At 40.8% G+C, this 19,841-nt stretch overlaps 1 protein-coding gene across 3 annotated transcripts in view; it reads left to right on the forward strand.

The window, feature by feature from the left end:
• Nucleotides 1-19,841, forward strand: part of FBXO42 (F-box protein 42) — a 112,850-nt gene that overhangs the window by 84,280 nt on the left and 8,729 nt on the right. For all 3 annotated transcript variants that reach the window (XM_073795439.1, XM_073795442.1, XM_004311442.4), the window contains 2 exons: nucleotides 18,460-18,613; nucleotides 19,429-19,539. In XM_073795439.1, the coding sequence (XP_073651540.1) occupies nucleotides 18,460-18,613; nucleotides 19,429-19,539 (265 nt within the window). The remainder of the gene's footprint in view (nucleotides 1-18,459; nucleotides 18,614-19,428; nucleotides 19,540-19,841) is intronic.

The raw sequence follows: 19,841 nt of genomic DNA on the forward strand, positions 1-19,841 counted from the left end.
CAAGGGTTCAGAGGTGAGAGTGTGCTTGGGACAGTCAAGGGGTAATGCGAATCCTGTGTGGCTGGAGCAGAGTGAACAAAGGAGACTGTACTAGGAGAGGTTGGACAAATAATGGAGGAGAGGGTGTCCTACATATAAGGCTTTCTGGCTGTTATAAGGACTTCGTGGACTTTGTCATATTCTTTGAGTGAAATGGCTGATGATTGAGGTTGCTGAGAAGACTGTCAGATGGCAAGTGTAAAAGCGAGGAGATCAGTTAAGAAATGGTAGCAATAGTCTAGGCAAGAAATGATGGTGATTTGGACTAGGGTGTTAGCAGAAATATAAAAATTGGATGCATTGGATAGAGCCCACAGTTTGGATATGGAGTGTGAAAGAGAGGAGTCAAGGATGGCTGTAAGGATTTTTAGCCTAGGCACTTGAAGGAATAGAGTTGCCATTCACTGAGATGAGTAAGACTGTGGGTGGCCAGGGTTGGCAAAGTGCAGGAGAGATGAGAGATTCAGTTTGAAGCATGTTAAGTTTGAAATGCACATTAGGACATCCAGGTGGAAAAAGGTATGTGCCTGGAGTTCAGGGGAGAAATGCAGGCTAGAGATTTTTGTGTAGATAGCCAAATGGGAGTCATGTAGATGGATTTAAAGCTGTGAGACTGGATGAAATTACCAAGGGAGTGAGTGAAGATAGAGAGGCTAAGTCTGGGAGACTCCACCACCTGGAAATCAGGGAGGAGAGGGAAACGGCAAAACATTAGAAAAAGAGCAAGGTTGGGGGGGTGGGGGCGGTGGTATGAGAAAACCAGGGGAATGTGGCATCTTGGAAGCTACCATACTTGCACGTGTTTCCAGAAGAGGAGGAAATAGTCAACCACGTCATATGCAGCTAAGAGGTCAAGTCATATGACTGAGAACTGACTTTGAATTTAATAAAGAGTATTTTCAGTGAGAGGTAAGGATGAAGCCTACTTGGAATGGTTTTAAGAGAATGGGAAGAGAGGAGTTAAAGATAGTAAGTATGAACAATACATTAATTTTTTTAAAAGAGTGTTACTATAAAGGAGAGCAGGGAAGTGAGGTGCTAAGTAGAGATGAATGTAGAATTGAGAGTTTTGTTTTTTTTTAAGATGGCAGATATAACATGTTTATTTGCTGATGGGAATGATCTTCTAGAGGGAGGAATTGATTTGGATAAAGAGGAAGAATTAATTGCTAGGACAGTGTCTTCACATAGTGACAAAGGCAGAATCTACTATACAGGTGGAGGGCTTGACTGTGGATAGGAACACTGACCCTTTATCCAAAGGAACAAGAAGGAATATCAGATTACGGATGCTGGTGGATGGGTAGATGTGGGAACGGGTGGAAGTTCTCTACTGATTGCTTCATCACTCAGATAAAATAATTAAGAATGGAACAGAACAGAAGCCCTTGGAAATCTGGGCTGGTGATTATGAATGTACAATTATATTCATCGTAGTCTTTGCCAGGCGGTTCTAGGAAGTTGAATGTTTCGACTTCCTGTATTGTACTAAGGTAACACCTTCACTCTTAGTTTTGTTTGACTCAGCCTGTGTTCAGTTCCCAAAGCAAATGAGCAGTTCTTAGGACAGGCACTTCAAAAGACTAATGTTTGAACCACTCTTTCTAAAATACCCTTTATTCAAACCGAAGCTAATTTTGGCATCTGTTTAATATATAATGTCGTAAGTCACAGCCTTTTTTGGTTACTTTAAATCCAGGTAGAAATTTTCAAGTAGAAATTTTTACGTTTAATATTGGACTGTTGTTGTGATTTTTAAAACTTATTAAACATTAGCTCACACCCATTTACAAAAGGGAAACACATTTCAGTTTTAAAACCCTCCATAGTTATGAGAGTCTATAAATTTTGGGAGAGCCTATAAATGTCAGGTAAAGATTTAAAGCTTAGCCTGTCAACTCTAGTCCTGGAGCACAGTTGATTTTCCTACCACATTCTCCCCACAGAATCTTCTTTCCCAAGGATTTTTTCCCCCCTTTCTAGTTTCTTCCCTTTTAGTCACACGTGGAGTTCCAAATGATGGGTTGTGGTTCAGGCCCTTTGTTTTAGAAAAACATATCAAGGTCTGAGACACACGTACTAGATGCCTGTTCTAATCTTGGCCTTGCTACTTCTGAGCTACTTGCTTTTGAAGTTAATCACGTCTGCATTTTCTGGGCCTCGATTTCCTTCACTGTATAAAGAGGACAAGACAAGACCACTGTTCCTAAAACTACACAGCAAATCACCTGGGAAACTTACTAAAAATATAGATTCCTCAGCCTCATAACAGTCACTCGCCTGTTCTCAAGGGATTGGGGAGATCTGCATTTTAAAAAAGAAAATGTCCCAGTTGATTCTAAACCTAGCTAAATTTGGAAACCCTGGATCGCTGCGAAATCTTCTTGCTTTCTTACTGTGCAAACTGTGACCTCACTTTGTTGTCACAGTCTATTAGGTGGGTGTGTGCCAAACTGGACTCCCTAACTGTTGTTAAGAATGGCCGCTCTGTGCTCTCTTAGCTGCTGCTTTGTAGAACTAGCTGTTACCCTAGTTAGGAATAGCCTACTTTCTGAGGAAATGATTATGGAGAAAGGTTTTGGGTGTTGGTTGCCCCAGACTCTTCATACATACTACCTAACTTTCAAACCAACCCAACTAGGTTGGCACTACTATTATCCCCATTTTGCAGGTGAGGAAACTGAAGCTCAGAGAATCACCTAATAATTTACCTAAGATCACACAGCCAATAAGTGACGGAGCAGTGATTGAAACGCAAGATTTTGTCTCTAGAGTCTGTGTTTTTTTCTACTATGACATGCTGTGAGTAGTTTTACTTTATTCTATAGTTTGCTAGTTTCACATTTTCAATTTTACTTTTTAAATGGACTTTTAAATTTTAGAATAGAACAGAGTTCCCACAACCAGTTTTCTGTGTTGTTAACATCTAGTCATAATAGTACATTTATGATAATTAATGAACCAATATTGATACATTATTATTAACTGAAGTCCATACTTTATTCACATTTCCTTATTTTTTTATTCTGATGTCCTTTTTCTGTTCCAAGATCTCATCCAGGACACATTACATTTAGTCTTCAAGTCTCCTTAGGTTCCTCTTGGCTATGACAGTTTCCCAGACTTCCTCGTTTGTTGATCTTGACAGTTTTAGGGGTATTTTGTGGACTATCATTCAGTTGTGGTTTGTCTGATGTTTTTCTTATGGTTAGACTAGAGTTATGGATTTGGGGGAAGAAGACCATAGTGGTATAGTGCCCTTTTCATCCCATCCCATCCCATCAAGGGTAAATGCTGTCACCATGATTTATCACTGTTGATGTCAGCCTTATCATCTGGCTGAGATAGTGTTCATTAGATTTCTCCACTATAATAATTATTCTTTTTTTTCCCCTCCCTTTAAAATTCTTTTTTAAAGTTTGTTTATTTTCCTGTGATTCTCTTTTCTTTCTTTATAGTTGCCCTTGGTCCTTGATATTCAATTTGAGGGGGAATAACTAAGCTGTCTGGCCATTATGTCTATCATCAGAGTCAGGAAAGAATGATGAGCAGAGGGTATGTCAGCAAAGAAACCTTTTCGCAGCTTAGAGAATTTTAAAATATCAACATGATTTGCCTTTTTAAATTTTTTGGTGGGAAGCAGGAGGATGCTGAAGACAGAATCTCTCTTTTATTATGACTTAACCCAATCAAGATCCTTCCAGCTATCCAGAGTCAGAAGCTCTGTTGGAAATAATTTTGTTTCCTTAGGACCATTCCTCAAGAGAAAAATCACATCTTACAAAATCACTGAGTAATCCTGCAGAAAGTCTACTTTTGGAGTCAGGGGCAGGAAAAAGAAAGAGTATTGGTCATATCAGATGTTTATAGGAAGGCCAGAGTATCCTCAGAAGCTGAGAAGTGCTGGAACTATCCAGAAATAACTGCCCAGAGTGTCACTGTTTCTCTTCTGTGTAAATGATACCTTAAAAATGATACTCATAGGGTTCTTGGATCCATTGATGAAGCTTTCTGTTCTGTGTCTAGTGGAAATGCTTACTCTTAGGTTTTCTACTGCCCTTTCCTGAGCCTGTGGTAATATCACCTGGAAAGAAGGAAGTCTGGGACTGATACCTGGCACCAGATATAACCAAAACAGCTGACAGAAAAATGTGTTCAGGAGAAGATGACCCAGTCCTTCCCTTGCCTTAGGTCCCAAATGTCAATGCTGACATTGAAATAGCTGGATGTGGAATTTTTTAGAATAAAATGTATTAGTGTACTTATAGGCATTAGATTCTGCTTTTTTTTTTTTTTTTTTTTTTTTGCGGTACGCGGGCCTCTCACTGTTGTGGCCTCTCCCGTTGCGGAGCACAGGCTCCGGACGCGCAGGCCCAGCGGCCATGGCTCACGGGTCCAGCCGCTCCGCGGCATGTGGGATCCTCCCGGACCGGGGCACGAACCCATGTTCCCGGCATCGGCAGGCGAACTCTCAACCACTGCGCCACCAGGGAAGCCCAGATTCTGCTTTTTAACGTTGCTTTGCATCTAAACACTTTATACATTTTTTTTTAAAAAATCACCATTATATGTAAATGTGTTCTGAGAATACTGTCTATGGAGAAGGGGGAGAGATGGATGCTTATCAACTGGTACATATTAGACTGTGTAGCAAGAGGACACGATTGCATGCCTTTCAAATGCACTTCAAGCTTCTCTTCTGTCATAAAAAACAAATCATTGATCCCATTGTTTTAATATTTTCTTCATGAAGGAGAAGTCCCAATTTGTTCTTACCTACAGATCTTTTCTTGATTACCAAAATGTATTAAAATCTGTCCTTAGTTTATCTCTTCCATGCTGGAAATTCTATATCCTTTAACTTTATTCATTTGGTCCAACTCATGAGCCTTTCCTGTCCTTTCTTAAAACCTTCTAATCTTTTTTCTTATTTTAGATAGAAGTTCAGAGTGTCATTGAGAATATAAGCAGTGACTTTCTTTAGAATTCTGAGCTTTCATATCTACACGTGTGTTCATGTCTGCCTACTATCTTGACAAACAATTTTTGGTTGCTCTTGGATTCCTTGTGCAGTAAAACTCTCAGACCATCTAGTGTTTCTGTTTATTGTCAGGTATACGCATAATTCCCTACCCCACACCCTACCCCGGGCAAGAGTACTTCATGTTTTATGACCACAGTAAACTTCATTTTGTCTGATTTATTAATGTTGTGTCCTGAATGAAGTTTTAGAAAGCTAGTCCTGTGTGGGGGAACACAAAAGGTATTGTCCTTGTGTTATCTCTGACTTCTCCTTCCCCATGAATGACCCTGTTGGTTTCTAGTACACTCAGCACTACAGTGTACCACCTCGTGCCCAGTGCACACTGTTTGGCTGTTTACAATCCAGGATCAGGCCAGTTTCTCAAGTTTTCCAACTCTCTTAACCTTGAGGAGATTTTGTAAAGAATCTACAGGGTGCTCTTCCCAGGTGGGTGAGAGTTGCGTTTGGTCATTTATTAACTTAAAAATATCAGCCTGAATTCTGGGAAACTACTTTATCCTTTCAAAGCTCAGAAGCTACCTCTCATCTCTTCTCTGGGAGATGAACTCTTGAACTGTACTTTAATTGACTACTTATCAAACAAGTAGTACCCCTGATTATTTTCTCTTTTCTATGGTTCTCTTGAAAGTGACTGTGGGCTGTGGATTTTATATGTGGTTTGTTGGCTTTTGCACTGTGTTCCTTTCTTGCTTTCTCTTCCCATTTTAGTAAGCTGTGTGAAATCCCATTGCCCAGTCTTAAAATGTTTGTTGCTATTTGATTTATATGTATATATGAGTTATAGAGTGGTTAGATATTAAATGAGGAATGTGTTCTTAAAGACCTCACATAATGAATTTTAATTCTGACAATGGATTGCTGGTATTTCTGTTTACTGGTGAAAGTAGTGGGTGATACCATGTGACAACAGTGTAGCATGCTTTAACATTAGCTTTGGCATTAGCCATTTTTTCTTTCTTAACAATAAATTTATTAAGACAGTTTACATATAGGGAAATGAACAAATCTTAAGTGTATAACTCAAAGACTTTTTTACATGTGTATACAGCCATGTGATGATCACCTAGATCAAGATACAAAATACTGCTATAACTTCAGAAAGCTCCCTGTGCCCCTTTCCTGTCAGTACCACTCCCCACAGAGGTAACCACTATTCTGACTTCCAAGAGATTTTTTTGAGATTCATCTTGGTTTTTTTTTTAAGATTCATCCATGTGGTTGCATCTATCAGTGGTTTATTCCTTTTCATTGCTGTCAGTATTCCATAACATGAATATACCACTTTTTTTTGAACCCATTCTCCTGTTGATGGATACTTGGGTTATTTCCACTTTGAATATAGCTGCAGACAACATTCTTACATAAATTTGTTTGTGGACGTATGCACTCATTTCTTACTTAAGACCTACTTGTCAACTTTAAAGAATATTCTAGGGGGCTTCCCTGGTGGCACAGTGGTTAAGAACCCGCTTGCCAATGCAGGGGACACGGGTTTGAGCCCTGGTCCAGGAGGATCCCACATGCCACGGAGCAACTAAGCCTGAGCGCCACAACTACTGAGCCTGAGCTCTAGAGCTCACGAGCCACAACTACTGAGCCCGTGCACCACAACTACTGAAGCCCACACGCCTAGAGCCCGTGCTGTGCAACAAGAGAAGCCACTGCAATGAGAAGCCTGTGCACCACAACGAAGAGTAGCCCCCGCCCGCCTCAACTAGAGAAAGCCCGCGTGCAGCAACGAAGACCCAACGCAGACAAAACTAAATAAATAAAAGAATATTCTAGACACACTAAGTACCCAGAGAGTTCTCTCCTCACTTAGTCTTGCTCTAAGTAGGAGGATATGTTGATATAACTAAGTATTTTAGAGGTTTGAAGAAAAAAGACCACTCAGCTAGTAATTAAAGGTACACTCATTATTAGGGCCTCATAACCTAAAGTGATGGGAGGAAGAAGGCTAGTTGGTGGGAGTACCATTAAGAGCATGGTTTTTGTGCCGAGCAAACACAGGTTTGCATCTGATCTCTTCAGGCTAAGGTTGCTTAGTAACTGGATGACCTTAGACAGGTTGTTTAACATTTCATTTGCCTCACCTATAAGGTACACATGGTAATACCTACATTTCATAGTTTTTGTTCAGATTATATACAATACACCTTTATATATATACTGAAGTCCTAGCTGAGGAGTGTAGAGAGTGGTCATAAGTTATCCTCGAGTTCCCAAAGCTTGAAAAGTGCATTCATTCCTTTGTTTGTTCATTTTCATGCTTTATTTATTGAGTATTTATGCCCAGTGCTGTTCTAAGTACTGCAGATGTAGATGTGAACAAGTGGCAAGGTCTATAAGACAATAAACAAATCAATACGAAGAAAATATAAAGAACTAAGAGGAAAATAACTGGTGGTGCAAGAAAGTAGATGGAGGTGTTTAAATAAGTTATAAAATGTATATAGAGCCAGGACTTATATGGATGGATAGGTTTTTAAAAGAAATATGACTTATGAGGAGAAAAGTAGTAAACTAATGAAATAGGATTCTGTTCACAATTTGTTACCTTTTTTTTTTTTGGCCCCGCCGTTTAGCTTGCGGGATCTTAGTTCCCCAACCAGGGATCGAACCCCGGCCCTGGCAGTGAAAGCGCCAAGTCCTAACCATTGGACTGCCACAGGATTCCTTGGTACAATTTATTTTTAAGACTAGTTGTTTTATTTTGTTTTGAAATTTCTTTATTTATTTTTGGCTGAGTTGGGTCTTCGTTGTGGTGCACGGGCTTCTCATCTCGGTGGCTTCTCTTGTTGTGGAGCACAGGCTCTAGACATGTGGGCTTCGGTAGTTGAGGCTCATGGGCTCTAGAGCGCAGGCTCAGAAGTTGCGGCACGTGGGCTTAGTTGCTCCGTGGCATGTGGGATCTTCCTGGACCAGGAAACGAACCCGTGTCCCCTGCACTGGCAGGCGGATTCTTAACTGCTGCGCCACCAGGGAAGCCCAAGACTAGTTGTTTTTATTAAGATTATGTGATTTTTTAAAAAATAACTCTGACATATTTGAATCTCCATCTCCATTTTTTTTGTTTTCATAGTAGGAAGGCACCCAGGGCCCAGATACCATAGTGTTAATCGCTTTGAGGAAGGCATAGGATGTTAAGTGACTACTTTAAATTCTTTGTTGAGTGAGCTCCTTCCTGCTTCATGGACCCGTTCCTGGTTAATCTTCTTTATGAGTTGGTGATTTCTCCTTGTCTCCTCTAGCCCTATGCAATCCTGGAACAGCCTGGATCTGTGGTGGTCTCGGGAGATGTGAATGAGAGCAGAGCCAGTGGGTTCCCCTAGGAAAGGAAGGAATCCTTTCTGTTTATTTATAAAGTTCAGATCCTGGGATTTTTCCAGAATACATGCTTTTCTAAGGTGGGTACACATTCTCTCCTGGTGGAGAGAAGAGTGGGGAAATTTGCATAGCACAAATCTGGGTGAACTTTAGTCCTCTAAGGAAGAGAATAAATAAGGTTATACCATATTTCAGTTTAGCTCTCTCCTGCCTGACTAGGATTTTCCTGTTTTGTTACCAGGCCAGAAACTTTATGACTAGCAACATTGTTTTGACTTCTAAACAGAACCACTTAAAAGGGCACCCCACCCCTACCCCCCACCCTGAGAACTGCAATTAACAAATTACCAGATTAAACTCAGACTCTGGACCTCATCTCCTTCCCCAGAAATTGAATCAAAAGACTACTTAAAATGGTAACAAGGAACTGTTACTGGCTTTCATGTTGTTAGTTTTTAACTGATAAGTGCTGCCTTATTTATCAAGTGGTCTTTCATGTGGGTTTGTTTAGAAGTGAAAACAGTGCCAACCAGGAATTTCTTTTTGTTCATGCCTATGGCCAATATAGTTATACAGGATCTAAAAGTTTCTCATGCCTATTTAAAAAGTTCCTCTTGTTTTGGATGTTCTGTAAATGACCCAGGGAGTGATGTTTTTAAAGATATGAGTATAATTGTAATAATGAAAATGTGTGCCATGAAGCCTGAGATCCAGACAAGCTTTGTCTAATATTAGTGAGTTGTTTTGATATCAATCAGTAACTTTCTGACCATGTTGCAACTGAGGAAAAAAATAGGAAAAGGAAAAAAAAAATTGGAGTGTGAGGGGAACACCTAAAGAAGTGTTTGGTCTTTCCCCTGCTGAAAGGCACACTGATACCTCCAGGGTAGGTTGTGATTAACTGGAGCCAGGTCTTATCCCAGCCCACAAGGGATGCGTAACCATTTGGCTTCCTTGGAGGGGTTCAGTTCTGCAAACATTTTCATGAGAAATAGTTCCTGTTCTTTAGGATAATATAATAATATAATCTTATTGGGAGATTCTAAATGGATAATTTCAGCACTGTCCTAAATGCTCAGATTGAGGTTAGATAAAGGTTGTCCCTCTCCATTCACCCCTCCCTCCCCTAGGAGGTCTTTAGCCCAGCATGGGAAGGAATGTGCTGGTCCTGAAGAAAGCCATGTCTAGAAGAACTTAGTTCTTTTGCATCCAGTACCATGTCCTTGGTGACTAACTTAAGTCCCTATTTTAGAATTAAAGAGCACAGTTGGCTAGAATCAAGTCTTGGAAAGCAGTTTAGGGGTTCTGTAGTGACTTTGCCAAAGAGTAACTTTATATTTATCTCCTACCCTTGTTCTTTAAAATAGGCATTATAGTTTTGTATCTTCCCTGGGCATGTAAATAATTGAGGAGACTCAGCATAATTATTATTGGCCACATTGAAGTTCAATTGGAAACATTTTCATTAGCTGAAGAGAAACTGATATCTGTTCCAGATAGAACCTCTGTGGTCCTGGCTGCATACTTTGGAGACCATTCTGAATAGTTATTAGTCTTCAAGGTGTTTAGAGTGCCCAAGACAGACTTTATACTCATGAATTGTGTTCTTCTCAGTTCTCCTTTTGTCTCCCCCTTCCTCAAGTCATAAAACCATGAAACATGCTTTTCTTGTTCTGATTACAAAGTATTACCTATAAAATCAAACCAGTTTAGAGATGTAAGCAGTTAAATTATAACTCCAGTAATTTTTCTTTAAAGGGTCTCTTCCCTCCTAAGTTATAAGTGCCGGCCTATCTTCTTGTGCCCTCTAGGTTTTCTGATTTCAGATGCTAATGTGGTGTTCTGGGAAATACCTCTCCAAATTATCCTTCTCTTGACCTGTGACTCCTGCTACCAAGGTCAGTCACTTCACACACTACCATAATGACAGCTCTGTCACACCAAGGGCTTGGTCCACTTCCCAAGACCCAGCTTGGGTCCTATCAGCAAAATTCATCTCCCCCTACTCCCTCCCCCCCCCCACACACACACACCAACTCAGGCTCCTCACTACCACAGACGAGTACCCACAGAAGAGAAACTGTGAGGTAGGGTTGTTGGTTAATCTGGTCTATCTGGTCTTATTTTGCCCTCAAGGCCAGTTTTGTGTGGGATAGACGAGAGTACCTCATTTGGAGCTGCGAGTGAATGCCTTTCATTGGACCTACCCTGAGAAAGTGAGTGCGAGTGAGGAGTTGTTAATATGAGATGGAGAGTATGCCCTGAAACCTCAGTCCCATTATTCATTCTTTAATGTCCCCTTTGGCATCATTACTACAAAATAGTAATTATTTGAAAGCATCCAGGGAAAAGTTTTTGACTTCCAGTTAAGAAGCAATTTAGACCCCCTTTTTAAAAAAGCAAATCACACACCAAAGCATTCTGTAATTCCATGAGCGAAGTGGAGATGTTTTTGTCCAGTGCTTTTCTTCTGGATTAATTGGCATGCTAGTGAGTCTCGCTTGGTAAAATTTTTCATGCTCATAGTTTTCTTGTTTTCAAACTTTACCTCTTATACGTACCTAATTCCTAGTATTAGATCTTTCTATTTTCAGAGTCATGGAGAACTATTAGCAAGTCACTTATGTTGCTGTAAATAAGTCTTAAATTGACTTGTCTGAAAGCAGTAGGTGGAACAATTTTTTTCCATTTATTTATTTTGAAGAGTGTAGGTTCAGTAACATGTAGATGAGGATGACCAAGGAAATATTTGTGTATTGAAAATGTTAAAGTAGTTCCTTTCAGCACCCCCCCCCCCCTTTTTTTTTTTTTTTTTTTTTTTGGCGGTACGCCGGCCTCTCACTGTTGTGGGCTCTCCCATTGCGGAGCACAGACTCCGGACGCGCAGGCTCAGTGGCTATGGCTCACGGGCCCAGCGGCTCCACGGCATGTGGGATCTTCCCGGACTGGGGCACGAACCCGCGTCCCCTGTATCGGCAGGCGGACTCTCAACCACTGCACCACCAGGGAAGCGCCTCAGCACCCCTTTAATCAAAGCACTTGTCAGGGACAACCCACTTTGGACCCATGTTCATATAGTCATAAACAGAGTGTATGTATAAAAGAAGTCTGGATAGATTCAGTGTTAAGGAAAATCATATAAACTGGGGAAAAAGTCAAAAGGCTGACCACATGCCCTTTTAATGTCATCTTCGAGCATTTTCTAACAGGTTCACCCAAGGATTATTTAACTCTCCGCAACATGGTTCTCAAGGTCTAGTCCCCAAACATCAGCATCACCTGGGAACTTGTTAGAAATGCAACTTCATGGACCCTACCCCATACCTACTAAATAGGAAACTCAGAAATGGGTCGCAGCAATCTGTGTTGTAACAAGTCCTTCAGCTACTTCTGATACAACTGAAGTTTGAGAACTACAGCTCGAGGGGAATGGTAACTATAACATCTGAATAGTAAACCAATAATATTAATAAATAATGCTCACAGTATGGAGAAGTAAAAGTAGCTTTTTAGCCATGCATAAAATACAGGCACCCCCAATTAGAATGGGTGCTTGTTTTATCTTGTATCAAACAATCGCGCTTCTCTTCTAGTGCTAGGGTCTACGTGAGTAGACACCGCAGTTGTGGGAAAGTGGCGTAGAAACCAAACCAGAACTTGGCATCGCTTCACTGTTTTACCATCGTCTTTGCAAAAGTAAACGAGAATGCCTTGTAATTCTACCAGAATTCTACCTTGTAATTCTGCCTTTCATATGTGAAAATTTCTTCTGATTTCATAGGAATCTTGGGAAACATGTGAGCCAATTAGTGATTTTAGGGAATGTTAGTTCTGTGTATAGGGTGCCTATCAGATTATCCAGTTTCCCACAGATGCCTTTTTGGCTTGTGCCTTGTTTTGAAACTTGCTCCATTGATCATATCTCCTGTGTGATTAGAAGCCTTTAGTGTTTGGGGAAAGAAGCCGGTGAGGATAGCCATCAGCTCTGGGAGGAACGAGCTTAAGTAACATGTCTGTCCAAGTCTGACGTGGGCATATTTGGTTCTGTGGTGCTTGATGAGAACCGATTTGGGAGTGACACCCTTTCTAACCCCACTTCTGTGTTACAATGATATTTAGACTGTCTAGAGCCCCAGTGACCTCATATTTTGAAGGCAGGCCGAGAAAGGTCCTAATGAGTAGAAAACCTCCATTTATAAGTTTTCTTGAAGGAAGGGTATTTATTTTATCATATGTCACCGTGATGATGATGGGCCTTTTAACTGTGGAAGGTCTTCTGTTGTCAGACTGCCCTATACTGTACAAGATTTCCAGTGACTCATCCCCTCTCTAATATCACAGGTGGGTGTGTTAAACAACCATGTGATGTCATTCTAGCTACTGTGTGGAACGAATTGCTTGCACATAGGTGTAGTTCTTCAAAGTTTAGGACCTGATATTTTATCTAGGCATAGTCCATATAAAAGTTACTTTCCTCGCCCAATAACGTATGGTCATTTTGTTTGTTTGTTTGTTTTTTAATAAAGTTTGTAAATACTACTCTTTACATAGCTTGCTTTTCATGGAACTTTAAAACAGCAAATAAAGGTATGTAATTTGAAAATGAGTTTTCTTGTTTTTCTGAGAATTCTGGTAAAGATATTGTTTGCTTTCCAGAACTCGGATAAATAGACTGTTTATTCTTTAAGATACAGAAATTGCCAAAATTCATTGACCTCTGCAGTCTCTGATCTCACCATAAATTTAATTCATTTGTGGACCTTGCATTAAGATAATTGGGAGGAGAATTGAAGACCCTTTGCTTTAAACAAATTCAAAATAGGAAATATGTAAATTTTAAAAATGATAAAATTAGGGGCTCTTGACAAAGGCTTTACAATATTGATTTCTTCAAGTAACAGGAATTTTAAAGTATCCAATTTGCAACAAATAGCATTACGTGCATGATTGGGTCACAGAAAATTTGACACACCAGTGTCTTTGACCTCTTGTTGCTGCACCAACTGTACAGAGGTTGTGTGTTGAATTCTGTGCCCTCCCTCCCCCCTGCTTCATTTGTTCCTGTAGGGTAATTTTCCCCCCACTTTCCTTATAAATTGAGGTGGAGAAGCACAATTTAACTTTTCAGTATGACTCTATATAGCTGTCAAGATAGTATGATGCTGAAATTAAAGCTTCCATATGTGACAAAACAGACCTTGGAAATTTTGGATGAGAGGATTCTCCTACTTCTTTGGATAAGGAGTAGAGGGAAATTTTTTGGCTTTCTTAAAGGTCAAGATATTTGAGAAGTCATTTCAGGAAGCCCTTATTTAAGATAATCCTTAAGGATTGATTTATCATTGTCACTGGTCCCAGTTTACTTTCTTTGGAGAGCCTGGAGAACAAATAAAGGGTCCTGTCTATATTAGAGGTAGAGTGTGACCCAGAGCCTTGTGGAAAAGAGATCCTAAGAATAGCCTTCTGTTCAATTTACTTATCTCTCTGTCTGTTCTAGGTCTGTGGCTTTAATTAATTAAGATTTAGGTTGTAGGGCTTCCCTGGTGGCGCAGTGATTGAGAGTCCGCCTGCCGATGCAGGGGACATGGGTTCGTGCCCTGGTCCGGGAAGATCCCACATGCTGCGGAGCGGCTGGGCCTGTGAGCCATGGCCGCTGAGCCTGCACGTCCAGAGCCTATGCTCCACAACGGGAGAGGCCACAACAGTGAGAGGCCCGCAGAGAGAGAGAGAGAGAGAGGGAGAGAGGGAGAGAGGGAGAGAGGGAGAGAGGGAGAGAGGGAGGGAGAGAGGGAGGGAGGGAGGGAGGGAGGAAGGAAGGAAGAATGGAGGGAGGGAAGGAGAGAGGAAGAAGGAAGGAAGAAAGAAAGAAAAAGAAAGAAAGAAAGATAATAAAAGATTTAGGTTGTAAATCAACTATATTTCAATTAAAAAAATTTTTTTAATACAAAGGAACTTAAAAAGATTTAGGAAAGAACTTTTTCAGCTTTGAAACACTCAGACCTTTTGAGGTGCCTGACTTGTCTGTGGTAACTACTCAGAAGGAATGTATCTGTGTGCATGAAGAACAATCTAGAGAATGAGTATAAGCTATGCCTCGGTATTCTCATCTGTAAAATGAAAATAAAGGAACTTCTTTGGTGGTCCAGTGGTTAAGATTCCACACCTCCACTGCAGTGGGCACGGGTTTGATCCCTGGTCTGGGAACTAAGATCTCACATGTTGTGTGGTATGGCCAAAAACAAAAAAAACATAAAATGGAGGTAAAACTAGAGTTTTGGAAGGATTAAATTACTTAATACATGCAGAGTACTTAGAAATGTGCTTAGCATATAATAAATGCTCAGTAAATATTAGTCATTATCATTAGTAGCAGTAGTAATAGGCTTTTAAAAAGTCTTTTAACTTTATTTTTTATTAATTAATTTTATTTTTGTCTGCGTTGGGTCTTCGTTGCTGCACGCAGGCTTTCTCTAGTTGCAGCGAGTGTGGGCTACTCTTCGTTGTGGTGCACGGGTTTCTCATTGCAGTGGCTTCTCTTGTTGCAGAGCATGGGCTCTAGGCGCACGGGCTTCAGTAGTTGTGGCACACGGGCTTCAGTAGTTGTGGCACATGGGCTCGGTAGTTGTGGCACACGGGCTTAGTTGCTCTGCGGCATGTGGCAGCTTCCCGGACCAGGGCTCAAACCCGTGTCCCTTGCATTGGCAGGCAAATTCTTAACCACTGCACCACCAGGGAAGTCCCAGTAATAGTTTTAAGTAGCAGTAATTGTAATTTCTCTTAAAAGTCAGTCAGGTCACCCATCCATCCCTACCACCTTCCCCATACCCTGTGAACATAGGCATAGAATTTATAAAGTTAAAATCGTTTGTCTAAAGTAGTACTGTCTCTGTAATGCTGGAAATGTTGTGTATCTATACTTTCCAATTCAGTAGTCACTAGCACATGTGGCTAAATGGTGACTGTGTTGGGCATGCAGGTCTAAAGTATAGTCTTTACTTGGGTTTGATTTTACATGTTGTTATGTTTTACAAACACTCTTTTTGATTCTATGACTAGTTTTTCCCCTTAAGAGGTATGTATTCTTATACTACATTTGTAATCTCTTTACACCCAGCAGTGGTAAACATTGGTTTGCCTTGCCTCGTAAAGTATTGGTAATTTATTTCAAACGATATTATAGGAAATACATAGTACACATGAAAGAGCAAACCCTAACTAGTCTTATCATGTTAACCATTGGTTTTTGTTTCCAAATCATAGTTCGGTATATTTGAGTTACCCTTCTGGGACTTGGGAAGACCTCCTTTTCATATCATGTAGCATCAGTTACAATTTCATTTCTATTGTACTTTCTTGAGCTAAATAGTTACTCTGCCAGGAATACTGTAATCATATTGTAGTAGTTAAATATGTCCACCAGTTCAGTTCTGTTCTCATAAACTTTGTGCCATGTAGAAAGCAGTACTATCAGATGTCTGTGGCCAATTGACCTGGTATTAACGTCGTATTAATTTGCTTTAGCAATGATAATAACAATACCAGGCACTGTCCTAAATGCATTATGTGATTTAAGTCATTTAATTTTCCCAAGCACTCTTTTATATGGATATTCCTTGATCTATTTAAACACTGCAAATAAGCATCCTTGTATCTTTTCTTTTTTCATTTGCTCAGCTATCTTGTTAGATTAATCCCTAGAAATGGAATTTCTGATTCAAAGCATATGCACTTAAACTTTTTTGATACAAACTGCTCATTTTAAGTTAAAAATCCTATTTTTGTTTGTTTCCATGTTTTGCTTATTGGGGGAACCTTGGTATGCTGCTTCACTTTTCTGTGGGGGAAGGGTACACCTTGCCGCTTGCGGGATCTTAGTTCAACAACCAGGGATAGAACCTGGGCCCTCGGCAGTGAAAGCACAGAATCCTAACCACTGGACCACCAGGGAATTCTCTGCTTCTTCACTTTATACACTCAATTTAAAAGCTGGGATTTCCAGTATCTCAAATTCAAATCCAAATTTTAGTCTGGAAAGTTTTTAAGCTACTACTCTGCTGAAGTCTGTTACATATTTTTTTTTTTTTTTTTTTTTTGCGGTACGCGGGCCTCTCACTGTTGTGGCCTCTCCCGTTGCGGACGCGCAGGCTCAGCGGCCATGGCTCACGGGCCCAGCCGCTCCGCGGCATGTGGGATCTTCCCGGACCGGGGCACAAACCCGCGTCCCCTGCATGTGCAGGCGGACCCTCAACCACTGCGCCACCAGGGAAGCCCCTGTTACATATTTTATTAGCTTTTTCCAACTTTTTCACAGTACTTAGGAGTTCCAAAGTAGGGGCAAGAACTTGAAGCTTTGTTTGGTATTTCACAAATTAAATCATTTGGGGTAACACTAGCATTTTAACTAGACTGTTGTATTAGTTAGGCTTTCTAGTTGGACTAGGAGGCTTCCTCCTAGGAGGGCAAAAGTTTTTAACCAGAAATCATGAGAGTGTATGAAAGACAACATATCATGAGTAGCCCCCTTAGTCGTGATTCCTGTGAGATATGAGGATAGCAAGAAGTGACTCATGGAATACTTCACCTAGTGTCTCAGCAAGAACCATTCCTAGAGAAGACTTGTTTCTGTGGTCAGATCCTGGTCTGGATTGATGTGTGTTCTATTAGAAAAGTATTCAAAATATCTGATGCTCACTCCATATTCTGAGTGCCAGTACCTTCCTAGTAAATCATGTTGTTACTCCTTTTTTTTTTTTTTTTTTTTAACCACACCACGAGGCTTGTGGGATCTTAGTTCCCTGACCAGGAGTTAAACCCAGGCCCTCAGCAATGAGAGCACAGAGTCCTAACCGCTAAACTGCCAGGGACTTTCCTCATGTTGTTACTCTTAAGTTGCATCCCAGGGAAGACAGTCCTCTTCTCCACCTTCTCAACCTCAGGACTGTGTAATCGACACCATTAAAGCAGACTGAGTAGGGCTTTTCAAACTGTGTTCCCATACCCCTTGCTGAAGGGGGAGGCCAAGTTATCCACTTAAATTGGAGCACCTCAACAGCTATCATGTTAATATACTGCTGGGCTTCTTTCTGCTTAAGATTTCCTTTGAAAAATAGATCCTGTAGCTTTAACAACAACAAAAATTCTTTTTAATATTCCAGTATTAGTAAATACTGGATGAGACAAATTACTTTGGTCTTAAGCAAACTAAAGGTGGCAGGTAGAGTAAGAGACTGGGAGAAATAGTTATTGTGTCAAAGACAAGAAGCTCTGACAAATGATGCTCCTGTGGGACATTTGTTAGCCATAAAGTTTTCCAGCGTAAGCCAGATTTCTATTGTTTTGAAATGTGAAATCATGGCTCAGAGGTCCAGCCTGGAGGGCCTTAGTAGCCACTCTTGGCTGCAGTTTCATTGGAATGCTTTCATATCAAGCCTTGAAAGTCCGCTTCCATTGTGCTAGTGAGGCCCATAGCTAGGGGCCCAAAGGTCACTATGTTAACATTTGACTTATAGGACAAATGAGAACTGCATTCTGCCTCCTTTTTTTTTTTTTTTAACCTATGTTTGTTAGCAGCAGTTATTTTTAAGTTGTATCTAGCCTTATATATACTCCTCCCCGGATCCTTTACATGCTTTCGTTTGTGATCTCTGTTAAGCTTATTGAAGGGACGGACAGGAGAGTCAACATTTATTGAGTACCTGCTATGTGCCCGGCACTGTGCTAGGTGCTTTGAATTACTGTTTAATGCTCAAAACAACCTTATGAGATATATACGCTCATCCCTAATTTCAGGAGAGCAAACTAAGCCTGAGAGAGACTAAGTAACTTTCCTCTAATTCAGGTTTCTTTACTTCAGTTATAAAAGACGTATAAATTGGGGATGGTTTTCTCTCAGACCTGCAAACCCAGTTTTGTCTCCTCCTCTCCCTTATGCTTTGTAGTATTGGTTCCTGTTTTGCCACTCTTCCAGGAAAAGGTGATCTATAGACAGCCTACTTACGGTTTTTTGTGAGGCCCTGAATCCTAACCATGCTGTTATTGACTTCTCCCAGGGTCCTATCCTTCCCCCAAAGCTGGCGCGACTCTGGTTGTATACAAGGACCTGCTGGTGCTGTTTGGTGGTTGGACACGGCCAAGCCCTTACCCCCTACACCAACCAGAGAGGTTCTTTGATGAAATACATACTTACTCACCCTCTAAAAACTGGTAAGCCACAAGGATAAGGTCCTTTCAATCTGGAGTAGAAGATTTAAAATGTTTGGATTCCTTACCTTTTTTTGTGTGTCCAGGAATCTCTTTGAGAATTTGATGAAAGCTTTGGACTCTTTTCCCAGAAAAACAAAATTTTTACATATGCACAGATTTTGCCTACAGTTTCAGAGGGTTTACAGGACCCCCTTAAAACTTGAAGTTAAGAACGCTTATTCCAAAGAGAAAATGTAGAAGACATTTATTCCTCTTCCAAGAAAAATGAATGAGACAGTTGAAGAATAGAGAGCTCTTCAGCTTTGGCTACTGACTCCCCAGGAGTGCTGTGGACCCAGATGATTCTTTACTCCCTGCTTTGTCCCCAAGACTGACTCCCAGTTGTTTTACAAACTTGTCTTTTTTAAATGACAGTAACCTCTGTTCCTTGTAATGGACTACTTAGTACAGGGCTCTTGGCGGCCGCCACTGATCAGATCAGGCCTCTAGGAAGAAATAGCAGGTGGTGTTCCTTCAGCAAACTAGTCCGAAGCAGCTAAGGAACCATAGTGGAATCCCTTGTCATTGTTTTCTCATCACTCTACCTCCAAGCCATACACATTGAGAAGCTGAAAGTGTACATAACGCTAGCAGATTCGTAGAAAAGGCATAAATACCTTGTGGCATCCTCCATATATTATCCTAACAGTTTCTCTACTGAAGGTGATAGGATTGTCATTTTAAATGGAAGCCTGCTTACTGTTTTCCACCTTAAACACATAAGACCAGAAGCAGAGGGGCTGACTTCTTGGCTTCCTCCTGTCTTTCTGTATTAGGTGGAACTGCATTGTGACAACCCATGGCCCACCTCCCATGGCTGGGCATTCTTCTTGTGTGATAGACGATAAAATGATCGTCTTTGGTGGCTCCCTAGGATCCCGGCAGATGTAAGTATATTTGGCTTGCTCGCTATCAACCTGAACGTAAATACTCCTGGAAGAGTAAACTAGGTCAGAAAAGTAAACTAGTCAGGGTCAGTATTCCTGAGCATGGTTCTAATTAATCCAATAATTATCTCTCCCCCTAGTATTCCATTTTTTGATTCTAGTCGTAGACCAATAAGTTGAAAAACTTGCTCCATAGAATCAGGGCTGTGTAGAATCTCTGTTTTGCTTGATATGTGGTTCAATTCAGTGGGATCAAGTTCTGATGGGGCCTCCACCTTGTCTGTTTCTACCTGTGCCTACAG

Source organism: Tursiops truncatus, chromosome 1 (assembly GCF_011762595.2).
Source record: "Tursiops truncatus isolate mTurTru1 chromosome 1, mTurTru1.mat.Y, whole genome shotgun sequence".
NCBI lineage: Eukaryota > Metazoa > Chordata > Mammalia > Artiodactyla > Delphinidae > Tursiops > Tursiops truncatus.